This window comes from Dipodascopsis tothii (assembly GCF_038497935.1).
Source record: "Dipodascopsis tothii strain CBS 759.85 unplaced genomic scaffold V1510scaffold_20, whole genome shotgun sequence".
In the NCBI taxonomy this organism is placed as follows: Eukaryota; Fungi; Ascomycota; class Lipomycetes; order Lipomycetales; family Lipomycetaceae; genus Neoaidaea; species Neoaidaea tothii.
The window spans coordinates 252,959-265,780 of record NW_027118004.1 but is presented as its reverse complement, the minus strand read 5'-3'; the positions used below and the strand labels follow the sequence as shown (position 1 = coordinate 265,780).

The following is a 12,822-nucleotide window of genomic DNA, read 5'->3' as shown; positions in this document are numbered from 1 at the left end:
CAAGCGGCTATAAGCCTCACGACGTGCGGCTCATAGCCGCCGACGGCCCCTGCCCGCAGGGCAGCCACCCTCGACGGAGTCGCCGCCGGAGGCTTCGTCCAGGACAGCTGCCTTCGGCCAGGAGGCCGCACGCGGCTATGAGCCGCATCGCGTGCGGCTTATAGCCGCTCATAGCCGCTTCTGCAGGCACACCCTCGGCGGAGTCGCCGCCCGAGGCTCGCCGCAACAGGCCTGGCCAGCGCAGCCAGCCTGTCCCCACGCCGTCAGTGTGCACTCTATTCGTCTAGGCTACATCTGGGCGCAGCCGCCGCGCGGAGCGTCGTCGTCCGAGTCGGGCTCGGGGTCGGTATTTACATTGCTGCCGTAGCGCGAGTCGTCCGCAACGGTCTCGTAGTCGACGTCGTCCACGACGTCGGCGGGCTCGTCGGCCCGCGGCAGGAACGGGATCATGTTCTCGAGCCGGCGCAGCTCGGCGGCCTCCAGACACCAGCCGTCCTTCGGGAACTCGATGCGGACGTCGAGGTAGAGGTCGCCGCGGTTGTGCATGCCGCCGCCGTTCTTGACGGGCATGCCCTCGCCCTTGACGAGCACGACGTCGCCCGGGCGCAGCACGCGGCCGGGTGGGAGCGTGAAGCGCAGGCCGCGGCCGTCGAGGTGCTTGAGCACGGTGCGGGAGAAGCCGGCGAGGGCCTCGACGAGGGTCACGTCGAGGGTGGCGCGCAGGTCGGCGCCCTTGCGCGCAAAGACGGGGTGGGCCTGCTCGCGCAGCGTGAAGACCACGTCGCCGGGGGCCTTGCCGGGCTCCTCGTCGGCAGCGCCCTCGAGCGTGATGCGGTCGCCGTCGGCGGCGCCGGGCGGGATCCGGAACGACAGCACCTTCTTCTCGGGCGAGACCTGGTGGCCCTTGCACTTCCGGCAGCGGTCCTTCTCCTTGATGAGCGTGCCGCGGCCGTCGCACAGCGAGCACTTGACGAGGACGGGCACGCCGTAGCCGTCGCCGACGGGCTTGAACACCTCCTGCACGCGCGAGCCCTTGCACTTGCTGCACTTGCGCGGGACCACGCCGGGCCGGGCGCCGCTGCCCTTGCACGAGCCGCAGACGGCGTCGCGCGTGATCGAGACCTTCTGCTCGCGCCCGGTGTACATGGCCGCGAGCGGCACGTCCATGTCCTGGCGGGCGTCGTCCGTGCGGGCGGGGTCGCGCCGGGCGTACGACCGCGGATCGGGCCCGCCAAAGAAGTCGTAGAAGTCGTCCTCGCTGAAGCCGGGGCCGCGGGCCTTGCCGGGCTCGAAGGCGTCCATGCCGAGCTCGTCGTAGTCCCGCCGCTTGTCGTCTGGAGTCAGCGGGCCCCCGCGCGCACCTACCGTCCGACAGGATCTCGTACGCGCGCGAGACGATCTTGAACTGCACCTCGGCCGCCTCGCGCTGGTCCTCGGGCACCTTGTCGGGGTGCGACGCCAGCGCGGCCTTGTGGTACGCCTTTTTGATCTCGCTGGCCGTGGCCGTGCGGCCGACGCCGAGCACGGCATAGAGGTCGTCGGGGTCCATCTGCCGGTCAGCACGTGTGGCCGGCGCGGCCGACGTACCTGCTGCGGTTTGCGCCTGGTCGCTTGCGCCGTGCGCTTGCGATCCGCTTGCGTTGTGGAGGCGGAAGGTCGACGGAGTTGGGCAACGTCGGCGATACAAATTTTCCCAGCGACCTGCCGCGCTGCCGACGCCCACGACTCCACGCGGACGCAGATTGCGAGCGCAGACGACGACGCAGCCGCCCGCGACAGACGACGGAGGCCGCGCAGGCCTCGCAGCTGATACAGACGCAGCCGCCACCGCCGACGGAGCCGCAGAACAGCGCAGACGAGCGCAGACGAGACAGCAGCGACCAGCGCGATGCTGGCACCGACGATCACGACGCAGGCGCGCGCGCTCCTGCTACCGCGCGGCGGGCGGCCGGGCGCAGCGGGCGCGCGCGGGCTGGCGGGCCTGGCGCGGCGGGCCGAGCCGCACGGCGCGCGGCTCGTGCGGCTGACGGCGTGCGGCACGCCGCACGCCGTGCGGCTCGCCGCGCCGCACCTCGCGCGGCTCACCGCGCCGCAGGGCGTGCGGCTCATGCGGCTCACCGCCGTCCCCCTCGCACGCCCGTCCCTCCGCGACCGCGCCCGCCCGGCCCCCGCCAGCGTCCACCCCGCCGCGCCCGTGCGCGCGCGCTTCGCGCCGTCCCCCACCGGCTTCCTCCACCTCGGCTCCCTGCGCACGGCGCTCTACAACTATCTCCTGGCGCGCTCCACCGGCGGCACGTTCATCCTCCGGCTCGAGGACACAGACCAGAGCCGGCTCGTGCCCGGCGCCGAGGCCAACCTGTACGAGTCCCTGGCGTGGGCCGGGATCGAGATCGACGAGGGACCCGTCCGCGGCGGCCCCTACGGGCCGTACCGCCAGTCCGAGCGGCTGCCGATCTACCGCGCTCACGCCGACCAGCTCGTCGACTCGGGCCACGCGTACCGGTGCTTCTGCCCCAAGCACCGGCTCGACGCGCTGCGCGACTCGGCCCGCGCCCTGCAGCCGCCGTCCATGGCCTCGTACGACCGCAAGTGCTTCTACCTGCCGCCGGCCGAGGCCGCCGCCCGCGCGGCCGCCGGCGAGCCGCACACGATCCGCTTCAAGGCGCCGGAGCCGTACCCGGTCGTGACCGATCTGCTGCACGGCCGCATCGAGCTGCAGACCCAGACCAACCCCCACGACGTGCGCTTCGACGACCCGGTCCTGTTCAAGTCCGACGGCTTTCCGACGTACCACCTGGCGTCGGTCGTCGACGACCACCTCATGGCCATCACGCACGTCATCCGCGGCGAGGAGTGGATCCCGTCGACGCCCAAGCACCTGGCGCTGTACGCGGCCTTCGGCTGGACGCCGCCGCAGTTCACCCACATCCCGCTGCTGACGACGCTGGCCGACAAAAAGCTAAGCAAGCGCAGCGGCGACACCGGCATCCGCTCGTACGCGGCCGCGGGCGTGCTGCCCGAGGCGCTGGTCAACTTTGTGGCGCTCTACGGGTGGTCGCCCAAGGCCGCGCGCCCGACGGAGCTGTATTCGCTGGCCGAGCTGGCCGCTGCGGTAAGTTCTGCGCCGACTGGGCTGACCCCAGTTCTCGCTCGACGGCCTCACCAAGGGCAACGCCAAGGTCTCTGACCAGAAGCTGGCGTTCTTCAACGCGCACTACCTGCAGCAGCGGCTGGCGACGGCCTCGGGCCGCGCGGAGGCGGTCGCGCGGGCGGCCGAGCTCGCGCGCGCGGCGTTTCCGGCCGCGCCGGCCGCGCTGTTCGAGCCCGACTACGTCGCGCGGCTCGTGGCTGTCTTCGCGCCGGCCCTGACGGCCATCAACGACCTCCCGGCGGCCGCCGCCTACGTCTACGGGCCGCCCGAGCTGGCCGCCGGCCCCGCGGCCAAGTACGTCGGCCGCCTGGACGCCAGCGGCCGGGCCACCGCGGCCGCCGTGCTGGACGAGCTGGCCGCGTGGGCGGCCGCCCAGCCCGTCGTGGCCGCCGCCGCCGTCGACGACCAGATCGCCGCGCTTGCCGGCCGCCACCGCGTCAAGCCCGCCGTCGTCTTCGGCGCCGTGCGCTTCGCGCTCGCCGGCTCGGTCCCGGGCGCGCCGCTCGGTGCCCTGGCCGCGCTCTTCGCGCCGGCCACCGTCGCCGCCCGCGCCCGCACCGCCGCCGCCGTCCTCCGCTCGTGAGCCACGGTGTATATTGTACATACTAGGCGGTCGGCCGTGCCGCGCCGTCAAATATGCGGTTCTTGACGGCCTCCGACAGCAGCCCGTGCAGCTCCTCGGACGCAATCTTGGTGCTGTCGCGCACGATCTTGTCCAGCTCGGTCTCCTTGGACTCGTCGCGGCGCGCCGGGTGCGCCCGACCGCCCAGCGACAGCGTGGCAATGCCCGCGCCCGCCGCGGCCTCGGTCCGCGAGATCTTGCGGCTCAGGTCCAGCATCTGCTGGGTCGCGTACGCGCGGTTCGTCAGCAGCGGCGACTGCGACAGCGTCGACACCCAGTACTTGTTCCACAGCAGCTCCAGGATGCGCGTGTCCAGCGACGACTTGAAGTAGCTGACCTCCAGCGAGTAGTACTGGTTGGCGTGGGCGCCAAAGTCCTCGATCTTGGTCAGCGGGATCGTCTGGTACTCGGCGTCCGCGTCCGGCGGCGGCTTGTAGTTGTCCGGGTACGTCCGGAACGCGCCCAGCTCGACCTTGCCGGACGAGATCGTCCGGTTGGGGTCGATCACGACCGCCAGGAACGGGTCCTGGAACTTCTGGTTCTGGCTCTGCGTGCCCACGTCGATGCCCGACAGCCAGCAGCCGTAGCCCGGGTGCGAGTGGTACCAGCCCACGATGTTCTCGCGCCGGCCGACCGAGTTGAGCGTGCTGAGGTACTGGACCATGAACTCGTACGCCTCGCTCTGGGGGTTCACCCGCGTCTCGGTGCCCTCCACCGGCAGCGGATACGCGTCCATGACCACGATGGCGTCGCCCATGATCTTGCCGGTCATCATGCCCATCACCTCGAGCGCCCCGCCCGACCGCGTGTGCATCACCATCTTGAGCAGCGCGATTACCGAGATCCGCGCGCGCTTGAAGTAGTTGACGTCCTCCGTCCACGGCCGCTGCGCGAGCAGCGCCTTCTGCGCGGCCTCGTCAAAGTCGTAGATCTCGTCGCGCGCATCGACAAACTCGACCTCGTTCTCGATGTCGAACGCCTTGAGCGACGCGTCCCGCATTTGCACGTCCATCGTGGTCGCCGTGGAGGCCGCGGGGCGAGACGGCGGGAGATAGGCCTGCCGGGTAAGCGGCGCGCCGCACGCCGTGCGGCGCGGGCGTCTGAGCCGCATGGCGTGCGGCTTGCGCCTGCCTAGCCTCCGGCGGCGACTCCGTCGAGGGTGGCCGCCCTGCGGGCAGGATGCACGGCTGTTGCGGCTACGAGCCGCATTGTGTGCGGCTCATGCGACCCGAGACTGCCGCCGCGCGGGCAGTGCCTGCGGCTATATGCGGCTATATGCGGCTATAAGCTGCGTTGTGCACATGCACCGATCCTGCCCGCAGGGCAGCCACCCTCGACGGAGTCGCCGCCGGAGGCTCACCCGCCAAGGAGCCGGCCACGACCCGTCCCGGCCAGGGTCGGCCGTGAGCCGCACTTTGTGCGGCTCATAGCCGCAACCGCCGTACGCCCTGCCCGCAGGGCAGCCACCCTCGACGGAGTCGCCGCCGGAGGCTCCCCACAAAGGAGCTGGCGACGACCCGCCCAGGGCAGGGCCGACGTGAGCCGCACTTCGTGCGGCTTATAGCCGCAATCGCCGCGCGCCCTCCGCACCGCAGCCGCCTTGTCGAGTCGCCGCCGGAGGCTCACGCGCACACCGTCGAGGCAGCCGCCAACACTCATCTACGGTCGCCCGCCGGCCCGAGCAGTGGAAATCAAACTTTTATTCGTCATATTTAACAGACCACCGGAATGTACAAAGGAATGCAATGGACTGCGGCTGCCAAAGAGACAGCCGGCCAGGCTGCGACTAGTTGTTGCGCTGGGCAACGTAGTCTGCAGCCTTCTCCTTGACGGTGGCCACGGTGCCCTCGTTGCCGTGCTTCTGCTCGTAGGCGAGCCACTTCTTAAAGAGGAACTTGGCCTGCTTGGCCGAGAGCTTCGTGGTGAGCACGCGCTCGTAGAGCGCGCGCACGGCGTCGTGCTGGCCGTTCTTGGCCTCGATGTCGATGAACACGTTCCAGATGTCGATGCGGCGCGGGAACGAGCTGACGAGGCCCTCGAACAGGGTGCGGCCGCGCTCGGGCTCGCCCTTGGCGAACTCGAGCTGGGCGAACTTGGTGATGGCCTTGACGTGCTTGCGCTTGGGCAGGGTCTGCAGCGCGCGCTGCAGGACGTCGCGGGCGTCGTCGAGCCGGCCGGCGTCGACCAGGAAGCCGGCGTAGGCCAGCCAGATCTTGCACGACTGCGAGAACTTCTTGAGCATGGTCTGGTAGAGCGCGTCGGCCTCGGCGGCCTTGTGGCTCTGGACCAGGATCGCAGCGAGCTTCTGGTGCATGACCTTCTGGTCCATGTACACGCAGGCCTGCTTGAACGTCTCGTCGAGCGACTCGGGCGAGCCGAACGAGTTCTCGACGTTGAGCAGCGCGGTCCACACGTTGAGCTTCTCGTCCTCCTCGCGGAAGCCGATGGTCTTGAGCGCGCGCTGGCCGATCTCGCGGGCCTTGTCGACCTCGCCGAGCTGGAGCTGGAACGCGATGTACTTGATCCAGAGCAGCGACGAGCTGGGCTGGCTGAGCACGAGCCGCTCGTAGTCGACCGCGGCCTCGGGCGCCTTGCCGTCGAGCTCGCCGGTGATGTCCTGCTGGACGACGGCCCTCTTGCGGCGCTTGCGGCGGCCGTCGGCCTCGTCGTCGTCCGACTCCGAGTCCGAGCCGGGCTGGAGCTGGTCGAGCACGTTCGCGCTCCAGTCGAAGCCGGCGACGTCGAGCGAGCCGTCCGCGGCGGGCGCGTCGGCCATGGCCTCGTCGTCGGACGAGTCGTCGGCGATCTTGATCTCGACCTCGTCCACGTCCTCGTCGGGCGTGGCCGAGTCCGCGTCGTCGTCCGACATGAGCTGGTCGGCGGACGCGGCGCTGTCGTCCGAGTCGGCCGCGAGCGCGTCGTCGTCGTCCTCCTCGTCCTCCTCGTCCTCCTCGTCGTCCTCCTCCTCCTCCTCCTCAGCGTCGTCGCCCACAAACAGCGACGCCTTCAGCCCCAGCGACAGCTGCCGCTTCTCCAGGTTCACGTCCAGCACCTTGGCCGTCACGCGGTCGCCCTCGGCAAACAGGCCCTGGAAGTCGGCCACCTTGCCGTCCGACACGTTGCTCTTGTGGCACAGGCCCGACACGCGGTCCGAGTTGTCGAGCTGGATGAACACGCCAAACGTCTCGACGCGCTTCACCGAGCCCTTCACGGTCTGGCCCTTGGCGAGGTCGCTCAGCTTGAGCTTCGCCACCGCCGTGCCCGACACCACGCCCTCCTTGAGCGTGAGCTCGACGCGCTTGTGCTCGGCGTCCACCGACAGCACCTTGCCCTTGACGACCTTGCCCACCGTGAACTGCTTCTCCCAGTCCTTGATGAACGAGTCCGAGAGGTCCGAGATCTTGACGCGCGCCGTCACGCTGTGGCCCAGCGCCACGTACAGCCCGCGGTCGATGTTCTTGACGAAGCCGCGCACGACGTCGCCCTCGTGCACGTCCTCGACCGAGTCGATGTACCGGTCGGCCACGGCCGCGTTCTTGACGGTCTCGGTCAGCGACGCGCGCGTCGACACAAACAGCGCCTTCTTGTGCGCGTCGAAGGCCACGACCTTGACCTTGACGAACGAGTTCTTCTGGACGTCCTTGAACGAGTGCGCGTCGTAGTCGTCGCTCAGGTCCGGCAGCGCGCACGTCGCGCTGATGGTGTCGGTCAGCTGGACCGTGAGCGCCGTCGGCGTCTTCTTGGCCACGCGGCCGACGCAGACCTCGCCGACGGCGGCGGCGGCCAGCTTGAGCGGGGCCGCGCCGGCCGCGGCGCGCGCCGACAGCTGGACGAGCTTGTTCTTGGTGTCGACCTTGGTCACGACGCAGTCGACGGCGGAGCCGACGGCGTGGTAGTGCGCGACGTCGCGCAGCACGTCCAGGTCGTTCGACACCTCGATCAGGCTGATGCGGCCGCGGATGCCCGCGCCGATCTTGACCCAGACGCCGGTGGCGTCGACCTTGGTGACGGTCGCCGTCCAGCGCGAGCCGGTGGTCACGTCCGTGACCATGATCGGGTCCGCGGGCTCGTCCTGGACGACCTTGACCAGGGCCTTGGGGCTCTTCGGGTCGAGGCACGACACGCGCATCTTGCGGTACTGCGGGTGCACCGAGATCACGTTCACGTGCAGCGTCTGGCCCGGCCGGAAGTGCTCGCGCGGGTCCTTGATCTCGGCCTCGGACATCTCGACGGCCGGCAGGAACGCGGTCACGTTGCCGAAGAACTCGACGATGGCGCCCTTGTCGAGCAGCTTGACGATGCTGGCCACGGTCTTGGTGCCGACCTTGGCGTCGTCGTACGCGGCCAGCACGCGCACGTCGCTGCCCAGCAGCGTCTTCTTCATCGTCAGGCGGATCTTGCGGCGGTCGGGGTTGGTCGCGAGCACGCGGCACTTGACCTTCATGCCCGGCTTGAACTTGCGCTCGGGGTGCGCCAGCTTGACGTCGCTGATGTGCAGCTCGTTGACGTGGCCCACGATGTCGTCCGAGAGCGCGACGAGCAGGCCGCCCGACGGCACCAGCCGCACGATCTCGCCGTCGGCCACGTCGCCGACGGCCACGTCGCCGAACTGCAGGTACCGCCGGTCGAGCACCTTCTTCTCCATCGACAGCGTCACGAGGCCGTCCGCCAGCGAGTACCGGATCACGCGCGCGCGGTGGATCGAGCCGACCTTGTACGGCCCGAACGCCGGCGAGATCTCGGTCACGCGCTCGTCCGACAGCCGCGAGATGTGCACGAAGCCCAGCACGCCGTCGACGCCGACGTCGACAAACACGCCGATGCCGGGCTCGACGTAGCGCACCTTGGCCTCGCTCACCGTCAGGCCGAGCGGGATCATGTCCGAGACGCCCTTGGCCTCGCTCGCGGCCGACTTGGTCAGCGCGACGACGTGCGGCAGCAGCGACAGGCGCAGCTTCTTGGTGTCGGCCGACGGCAGGTACGACGTGACGCGGGCGCGCAGCTGACGTTAGCATTGAAAAGTAAACCGGGCACAAGTACCTTCTGGCCGTCCTTGAACTTGGCCTTGATGGCGTCGCTGTCGTACTCGTTCAGGTGGAAGTAGTCGACCGTGGCGTCGACGAGGCCGGAGAACCGGCCGGCGACGCCGAGCCCGGACACCTGCGTGACCAGGACCTCGACGAGCGTGCCGGGCAGGACCGAGTCCACGTTGGCCACGGTCTGCACCGCGGGCAGCTTCTTGGCGACGGCCGTGGCCGTCAGCGTGACCGTGCGCCCGTTGGACGACTTGGACAGCACCGTCAGCAGCATGACCTGGCCCTCGGCCAGCGCGTCGAGCGCGTAGCCGCCGAACTCGAGCTCGCGCTTGGAGATGAAGCCCGAGATGCTGTCGAAGCCGAGGTCCAGGATCGCGCCGTGGTCCTCGACGCTCTGGACGCTGGCCTGGACGGCCAGGCCCTTGACCAGGTCCTCGGCCGCGATTGTGGCGTTGACCTGGCTGGGCGCGACCGAGAGCTCGATGTGCTTCTTCTTGGCGCCGTCGCCGGCGACGACGACCGCGCGCAGCCACTGCCCGACGGCGAAAATGGCCTTGAGGTCGACCGCGCCGGAGCGCTTGCCGACGGCGGCGGGCGCCGCCGCGTCCGACTCGGCGTCCGACTCGTCCGCGTCGTCGCCCGAGCCGTTGCCGTCGCTGTCCGCGGCCTCCTCGTCCTCGCTGTCCTCGGCCAGCGCGTCCACCTGCGCCGACACGCCCGCCGATATGCTCGTGATCGGCACAAAGCCGGTGATGCTGTTCGGCAGCGACAGCGCGAGGTCGAACGCGTTGATCTCGGCCACCTGGCCGAGCACGACCGTGCCCGGCACCAGCCGCTTGTACGACAGGCCCTCGATCTTGATCTTGGCCTCGGTCGGCTTGGCCGGCTTCTTGCTCTCGTTGCGCTTGGCGCGCGCGGCCAGCCGCTTCTTGACCTCGACGGCCTTGGCGTGGCCGGTCTTGGCCTCCTTCTCGGGCCGGGCCTGGGCCTCGGCCTTGGGCGGAGCCTTGCGCTGCGTCTGCGGTCAGCGGATCCGAGCCGCACGCCGTGCGGCGCACTCACCTCAAACAGCACGTCCTTCATGGCCTCGTTCGCGGCCTCCTTGTACTCGAGCGCGGTCAGCACCGACGCCCCGCCGCGCGGGAACGCGCTGTCCTCGGCCCGGCTGAGCGTGATCGGCTTGGTGATGCTGTGCGCGGTCGGTGCCGGCTTGTCGGCCTTGGCCGCGGCCTTGCCGGCCTTGTCCGCGACCTGGGCACCGGCGGGCTTGCCGCCCTCTGATTGGCTCTCGCCGCGCTTTCTCTTTGCGCCGGCCATGTTGTCTGCTGTCCGATCCGCAAACTGCTGAGCCGGTCTGAAAAAATTTCGTGGATCGAGGAAATTTTTTGCACCGGCTTGGGACGTAAATTTTTTTTTGGGATGAATACAGTCCGGGTAACCCACCCCCCGGCGTAGCGCGCCGCACGCACGCGCTCTGCCCGCAGCATATAGCCGCCGTCCAGCAAACAGCGGCAGACCGGCAGCGCGGCAGAGAGCGACAACCAGCACGCTCAGCACGATGGCAGGTACGTGTGCCGCGTCTTCCCACCCCGGCTCCGATGGCGATGGCTGACCGCAGATCGAGTGACCAGCAGTCCGATGGCCGGGCCCAGCTCGCGCGCGCCCCGGTCCGAGGACGAACCGGAGGAGTACTCGGGCGCGCTGGACGACAGCAAGTACGACGATGAGTCGGACGAGTCTGACGTCGACCACGCCGACGAGGAGGTACGGCCGCCAATGGGCCTGCTAACCCAGGTCTTCTACGTCCCCCTCGACCTCTCGCTGGCTCCGCAGGTCATCGAGGGCGACGGCCGCATCCAGCACGTCGACCTGCACACGGCGCGGCCGCTGGTATCGGTCGGATCGATGGTGTACGAGGGCCAGTGGGAAGACATGGTCGGAACAAACATGTACTTTGACCGCGAGGGCAACCTGATAGGCAGCTCGCGCACTCAGATCGGACTCAAGCCCGGCCGCCTGGTCAAGAAGGACGAGCTCGAGAAGCAGCGGGACGGCGACGCGCTGAAGCGGCGCGAGCCGACGCTGATGGAGAAGATTGCCGAGCTGGAAAAGGCCAAAGGGCGGTAGGTGGCCGCGGAGTCGCGGAGACAGCGCTGCCGAGACGCAGCGACACAGCGCCATTGGGCCATGGGCGGTATTAGATGCAGATTGCAGGTCAATAAGCTATGTACAAGAGGATGCGGGGGCGCCGGCCGGGGCCGCAGACTCAGCTGAGCCGATGGCCGGCTCAGGGCCGGCTCCGGTCGACTCAGGGTCAGTCTTGGCCGACTCGGCCAGCGTAGAATCGGGCAGGGCAGTGTCGGTGGTGGGCACGACCGGCTCGGTAGCTGGCTCAGGAGCCGGAGCAGCAGCCGGAGCAGCAGCCGGCGCAGCAGCCGGCTCGAACGGCTCCAAAGCCGTGTCAGGACCGCCCTCCACAAACCGCGCTGCCTGCGCCAAGAACGCGTCGTCGTGGCCGGCATAGGCCTCGACATCGAGGACGTTGCGGCCTATTTCCCACTCGCCCTGGCGGCTGCGCACCAGCTTGACCATGTGGGCCTTCGTGCCGAGCGCGTTGCCGAGGTCGTGGATCAGCGAGCGCACGTAGGTGCCGGACGAGACCGACATTTTGATGCGTATGATCGGGCCGACAGGCACGTCGGCGGCAGGCACGGCAGGCTCAGCAGCGGCCACAGTGGGCGCCGGCTCGGTCGCGCCTTCGGCCGCAGGGTCCACGGCCACCGCGCCGTCGTCTGTCTTGATCCGCTTCGTCGTCGCCGCCTCCCCGTCCTCCTCCCGACCGCGCTTCCCCGTCCCCTCGCCGCCTGTTGCCCGGTCCACGATCTCCCGGTACAGCAGCTCGTTCTGCTTGTGCTCGTCCGACGCCTCCCTGTCCGGAAAACCGTACGAGTGTTCAGTCGTGAACTCGCACAGCGACAGTTGCGACACCTCCACCGACCGTGGCTCGATCTCGCGCGGCAGGGGCTCGCCTGAACGCGCGTACTCGTAAAACTTCTTGCCGTTCATCTTCAGCGCCGAGTACATCGGCGGCATCTGCTGGATCTTGCCGCGAAACTGCGCCAGCTTGGCCTCCACCAGCTCCGCCGTGACGTGCGCTGCCGACGTGCGCTCCATCACGTCGCCCTCCGAGTCGTACGTCGTCGTGGACGCGCCCAGCACGGCCACCGCCTCGTAGTCCTTCGTGCACCCCAGGTAGCTGCCGAGCTGTTTGGTGCCACCGTTGATTCCCAGCACCAGCACGCCCGTCGCCATCGGATCCAGCGTGCCGCCGTGGCCGATCTTGACCTGCGGCTTGCCCTTGCGTCGGTACTTGGCGTTCTTCATCTTTGCCTCGGCAAACAGCGGCGACTTGCTCAACAGGCCCTGCACCCTGGCCACATACTTGGCCGAGCTGATCCCGGTCGGCTTGTCGACCGCGAACACACCCGACAGCGAGCTGCTTGGAGCCATTGGGCGCTGGTAGATCTGATCTGACGGTCGGTAGTACGTGCGCACGCAATCCTCGGGCGCTCTGAGCGCCTGCCTGCCTGCTGCCTGTGCTATGCGGCCTGTCCTGGCGAGATCTCTGGCGAATGCGCGTAGAAAGCTCATGCGCAGCGAGAGAGACGGCAAAAGTTTTTGGCTGCGTATGCGTTACCCGGGTCGACGCTCGGTATCTATGCCTATGTGACATGTCATTTTATAGCCTGCCTTGCTAGCTCAATCGGTAGAGCGTGAGACTCTTATATGCAAGATATCTCAAGGTTGGGGGTTCGAGCCCCCCGTGAGGCTAAATTTTTTCAAGCATTTTTTTATAGATTACTGCAACTGGCGCACGTGAGTCGGCGCGGCTTCGTCTGGACCTGCCCTGCCCGCAGGGCAGCTACCCTCGACGGAGTCGCCGCCCGGGGCGCGGTGGCCCGGGGGGCCCCCCGCGGCGGCAACCGCGAGGGTGCGTCCAGCAGGCAATTAAT

The 12,822-nt window shown here is 69.0% G+C and overlaps 6 protein-coding genes and 1 non-coding gene across 7 annotated transcripts; 3 read left to right on the top strand and 4 right to left on the bottom strand.

Annotated features, from left to right (window-relative positions):
- Nucleotides 1-175: 175 nt before the first annotated feature.
- Nucleotides 176-1,729, bottom strand: V1510DRAFT_418930 (uncharacterized protein). The gene is made up of 3 exons (XM_066934205.1): nt 1,588-1,729; nt 1,366-1,549; nt 176-1,334 (listed from the first exon to the last, which is right to left on the bottom strand). Exons 2-3 carry the CDS (start codon nt 1,547-1,549, stop codon nt 289-291), a joined length of 1,230 nt encoding a protein of 409 aa, XP_066788328.1. The 5' UTR covers nt 1,588-1,729; the 3' UTR covers nt 176-288.
- Nucleotides 1,730-2,085: 356 nt separating this feature from the next.
- Nucleotides 2,086-3,823, top strand: V1510DRAFT_418928 (uncharacterized protein). The gene is made up of 2 exons (XM_066934204.1): nt 2,086-3,112; nt 3,144-3,823. The coding sequence occupies exons 1-2, from the start codon at nt 2,108-2,110 to the stop codon at nt 3,732-3,734; spliced, it is 1,596 nt and encodes a 531-aa protein (XP_066788327.1). The 5' UTR covers nt 2,086-2,107; the 3' UTR covers nt 3,735-3,823.
- V1510DRAFT_418926 (JAB1/Mov34/MPN/PAD-1 ubiquitin protease-domain-containing protein) lies at nt 3,729-4,791 on the bottom strand. Its single transcript, XM_066934203.1, has one exon. It carries the CDS (start codon nt 4,783-4,785, stop codon nt 3,757-3,759), a length of 1,029 nt encoding a protein of 342 aa, XP_066788326.1. The 5' UTR covers nt 4,786-4,791; the 3' UTR covers nt 3,729-3,756.
- A 666-nt stretch (nt 4,792-5,457) lies between these two features.
- On the bottom strand, nt 5,458-10,184 carry V1510DRAFT_418923 (uncharacterized protein). The gene is made up of 3 exons (XM_066934202.1): nt 9,872-10,184; nt 8,814-9,827; nt 5,458-8,775 (listed from the first exon to the last, which is right to left on the bottom strand). Exons 1-3 carry the CDS (start codon nt 10,124-10,126, stop codon nt 5,560-5,562), a joined length of 4,485 nt encoding a protein of 1,494 aa, XP_066788325.1. The 5' UTR covers nt 10,127-10,184; the 3' UTR covers nt 5,458-5,559.
- Nucleotides 10,185-10,305: 121 nt separating this feature from the next.
- On the top strand, nt 10,306-11,044 carry V1510DRAFT_418921 (uncharacterized protein). Its single transcript, XM_066934201.1, has 3 exons — nt 10,306-10,374; nt 10,428-10,573; nt 10,604-11,044. Exons 1-3 carry the CDS (start codon nt 10,368-10,370, stop codon nt 10,934-10,936), a joined length of 486 nt encoding a protein of 161 aa, XP_066788324.1. The 5' UTR covers nt 10,306-10,367; the 3' UTR covers nt 10,937-11,044.
- V1510DRAFT_418918 (pseudouridine synthase) lies at nt 11,007-12,456 on the bottom strand. Its single transcript, XM_066934200.1, has one exon. The coding sequence runs from the start codon at nt 12,317-12,319 to the stop codon at nt 11,033-11,035; it is 1,287 nt and encodes a 428-aa protein (XP_066788323.1). The 5' UTR covers nt 12,320-12,456; the 3' UTR covers nt 11,007-11,032.
- Nucleotides 12,457-12,557: 101 nt separating this feature from the next.
- On the top strand, nt 12,558-12,640 carry V1510DRAFT_t172. Its single transcript has one exon. It is a non-coding gene; the product is annotated as a tRNA-Lys (tRNA).
- The last annotated feature ends 182 nt before the right edge of the window (nt 12,641-12,822 follow it).

Coding starts and splice junctions, on each gene's coding strand:
- V1510DRAFT_418930 (XM_066934205.1), bottom strand. CDS start 1,549: ATGGACCCCGACGACCTCTATGCCGTGCTCGGCGTCGGCCGCACGGCC. Junction 1,335..1,365: donor GTACGAGATCCTGTCGGACG/GTAGGTGCGCGC, acceptor CGCTGACTCCAG/ACGACAAGCGGCGGGACTAC.
- V1510DRAFT_418928 (XM_066934204.1), top strand. CDS start 2,108: ATGCGGCTCACCGCCGTCCCCCTCGCACGCCCGTCCCTCCGCGACCGC. Junction 3,113..3,143: donor TGGCCGAGCTGGCCGCTGCG/GTAAGTTCTGCG, acceptor GGCTGACCCCAG/TTCTCGCTCGACGGCCTCAC.
- V1510DRAFT_418926 (XM_066934203.1), bottom strand. CDS start 4,785: ATGGACGTGCAAATGCGGGACGCGTCGCTCAAGGCGTTCGACATCGAG.
- V1510DRAFT_418923 (XM_066934202.1), bottom strand. CDS start 10,126: ATGGCCGGCGCAAAGAGAAAGCGCGGCGAGAGCCAATCAGAGGGCGGC. Junction 9,828..9,871: donor TGAAGGACGTGCTGTTTGAG/GTGAGTGCGCCG, acceptor CGCTGACCGCAG/ACGCAGCGCAAGGCTCCGCC. Junction 8,776..8,813: donor AGTTCAAGGACGGCCAGAAG/GTACTTGTGCCC, acceptor TGCTAACGTCAG/CTGCGCGCCCGCGTCACGTC.
- V1510DRAFT_418921 (XM_066934201.1), top strand. Junction 10,574..10,603: donor TCGACCACGCCGACGAGGAG/GTACGGCCGCCA, acceptor CTGCTAACCCAG/GTCTTCTACGTCCCCCTCGA.
- V1510DRAFT_418918 (XM_066934200.1), bottom strand. CDS start 12,319: ATGGCTCCAAGCAGCTCGCTGTCGGGTGTGTTCGCGGTCGACAAGCCG.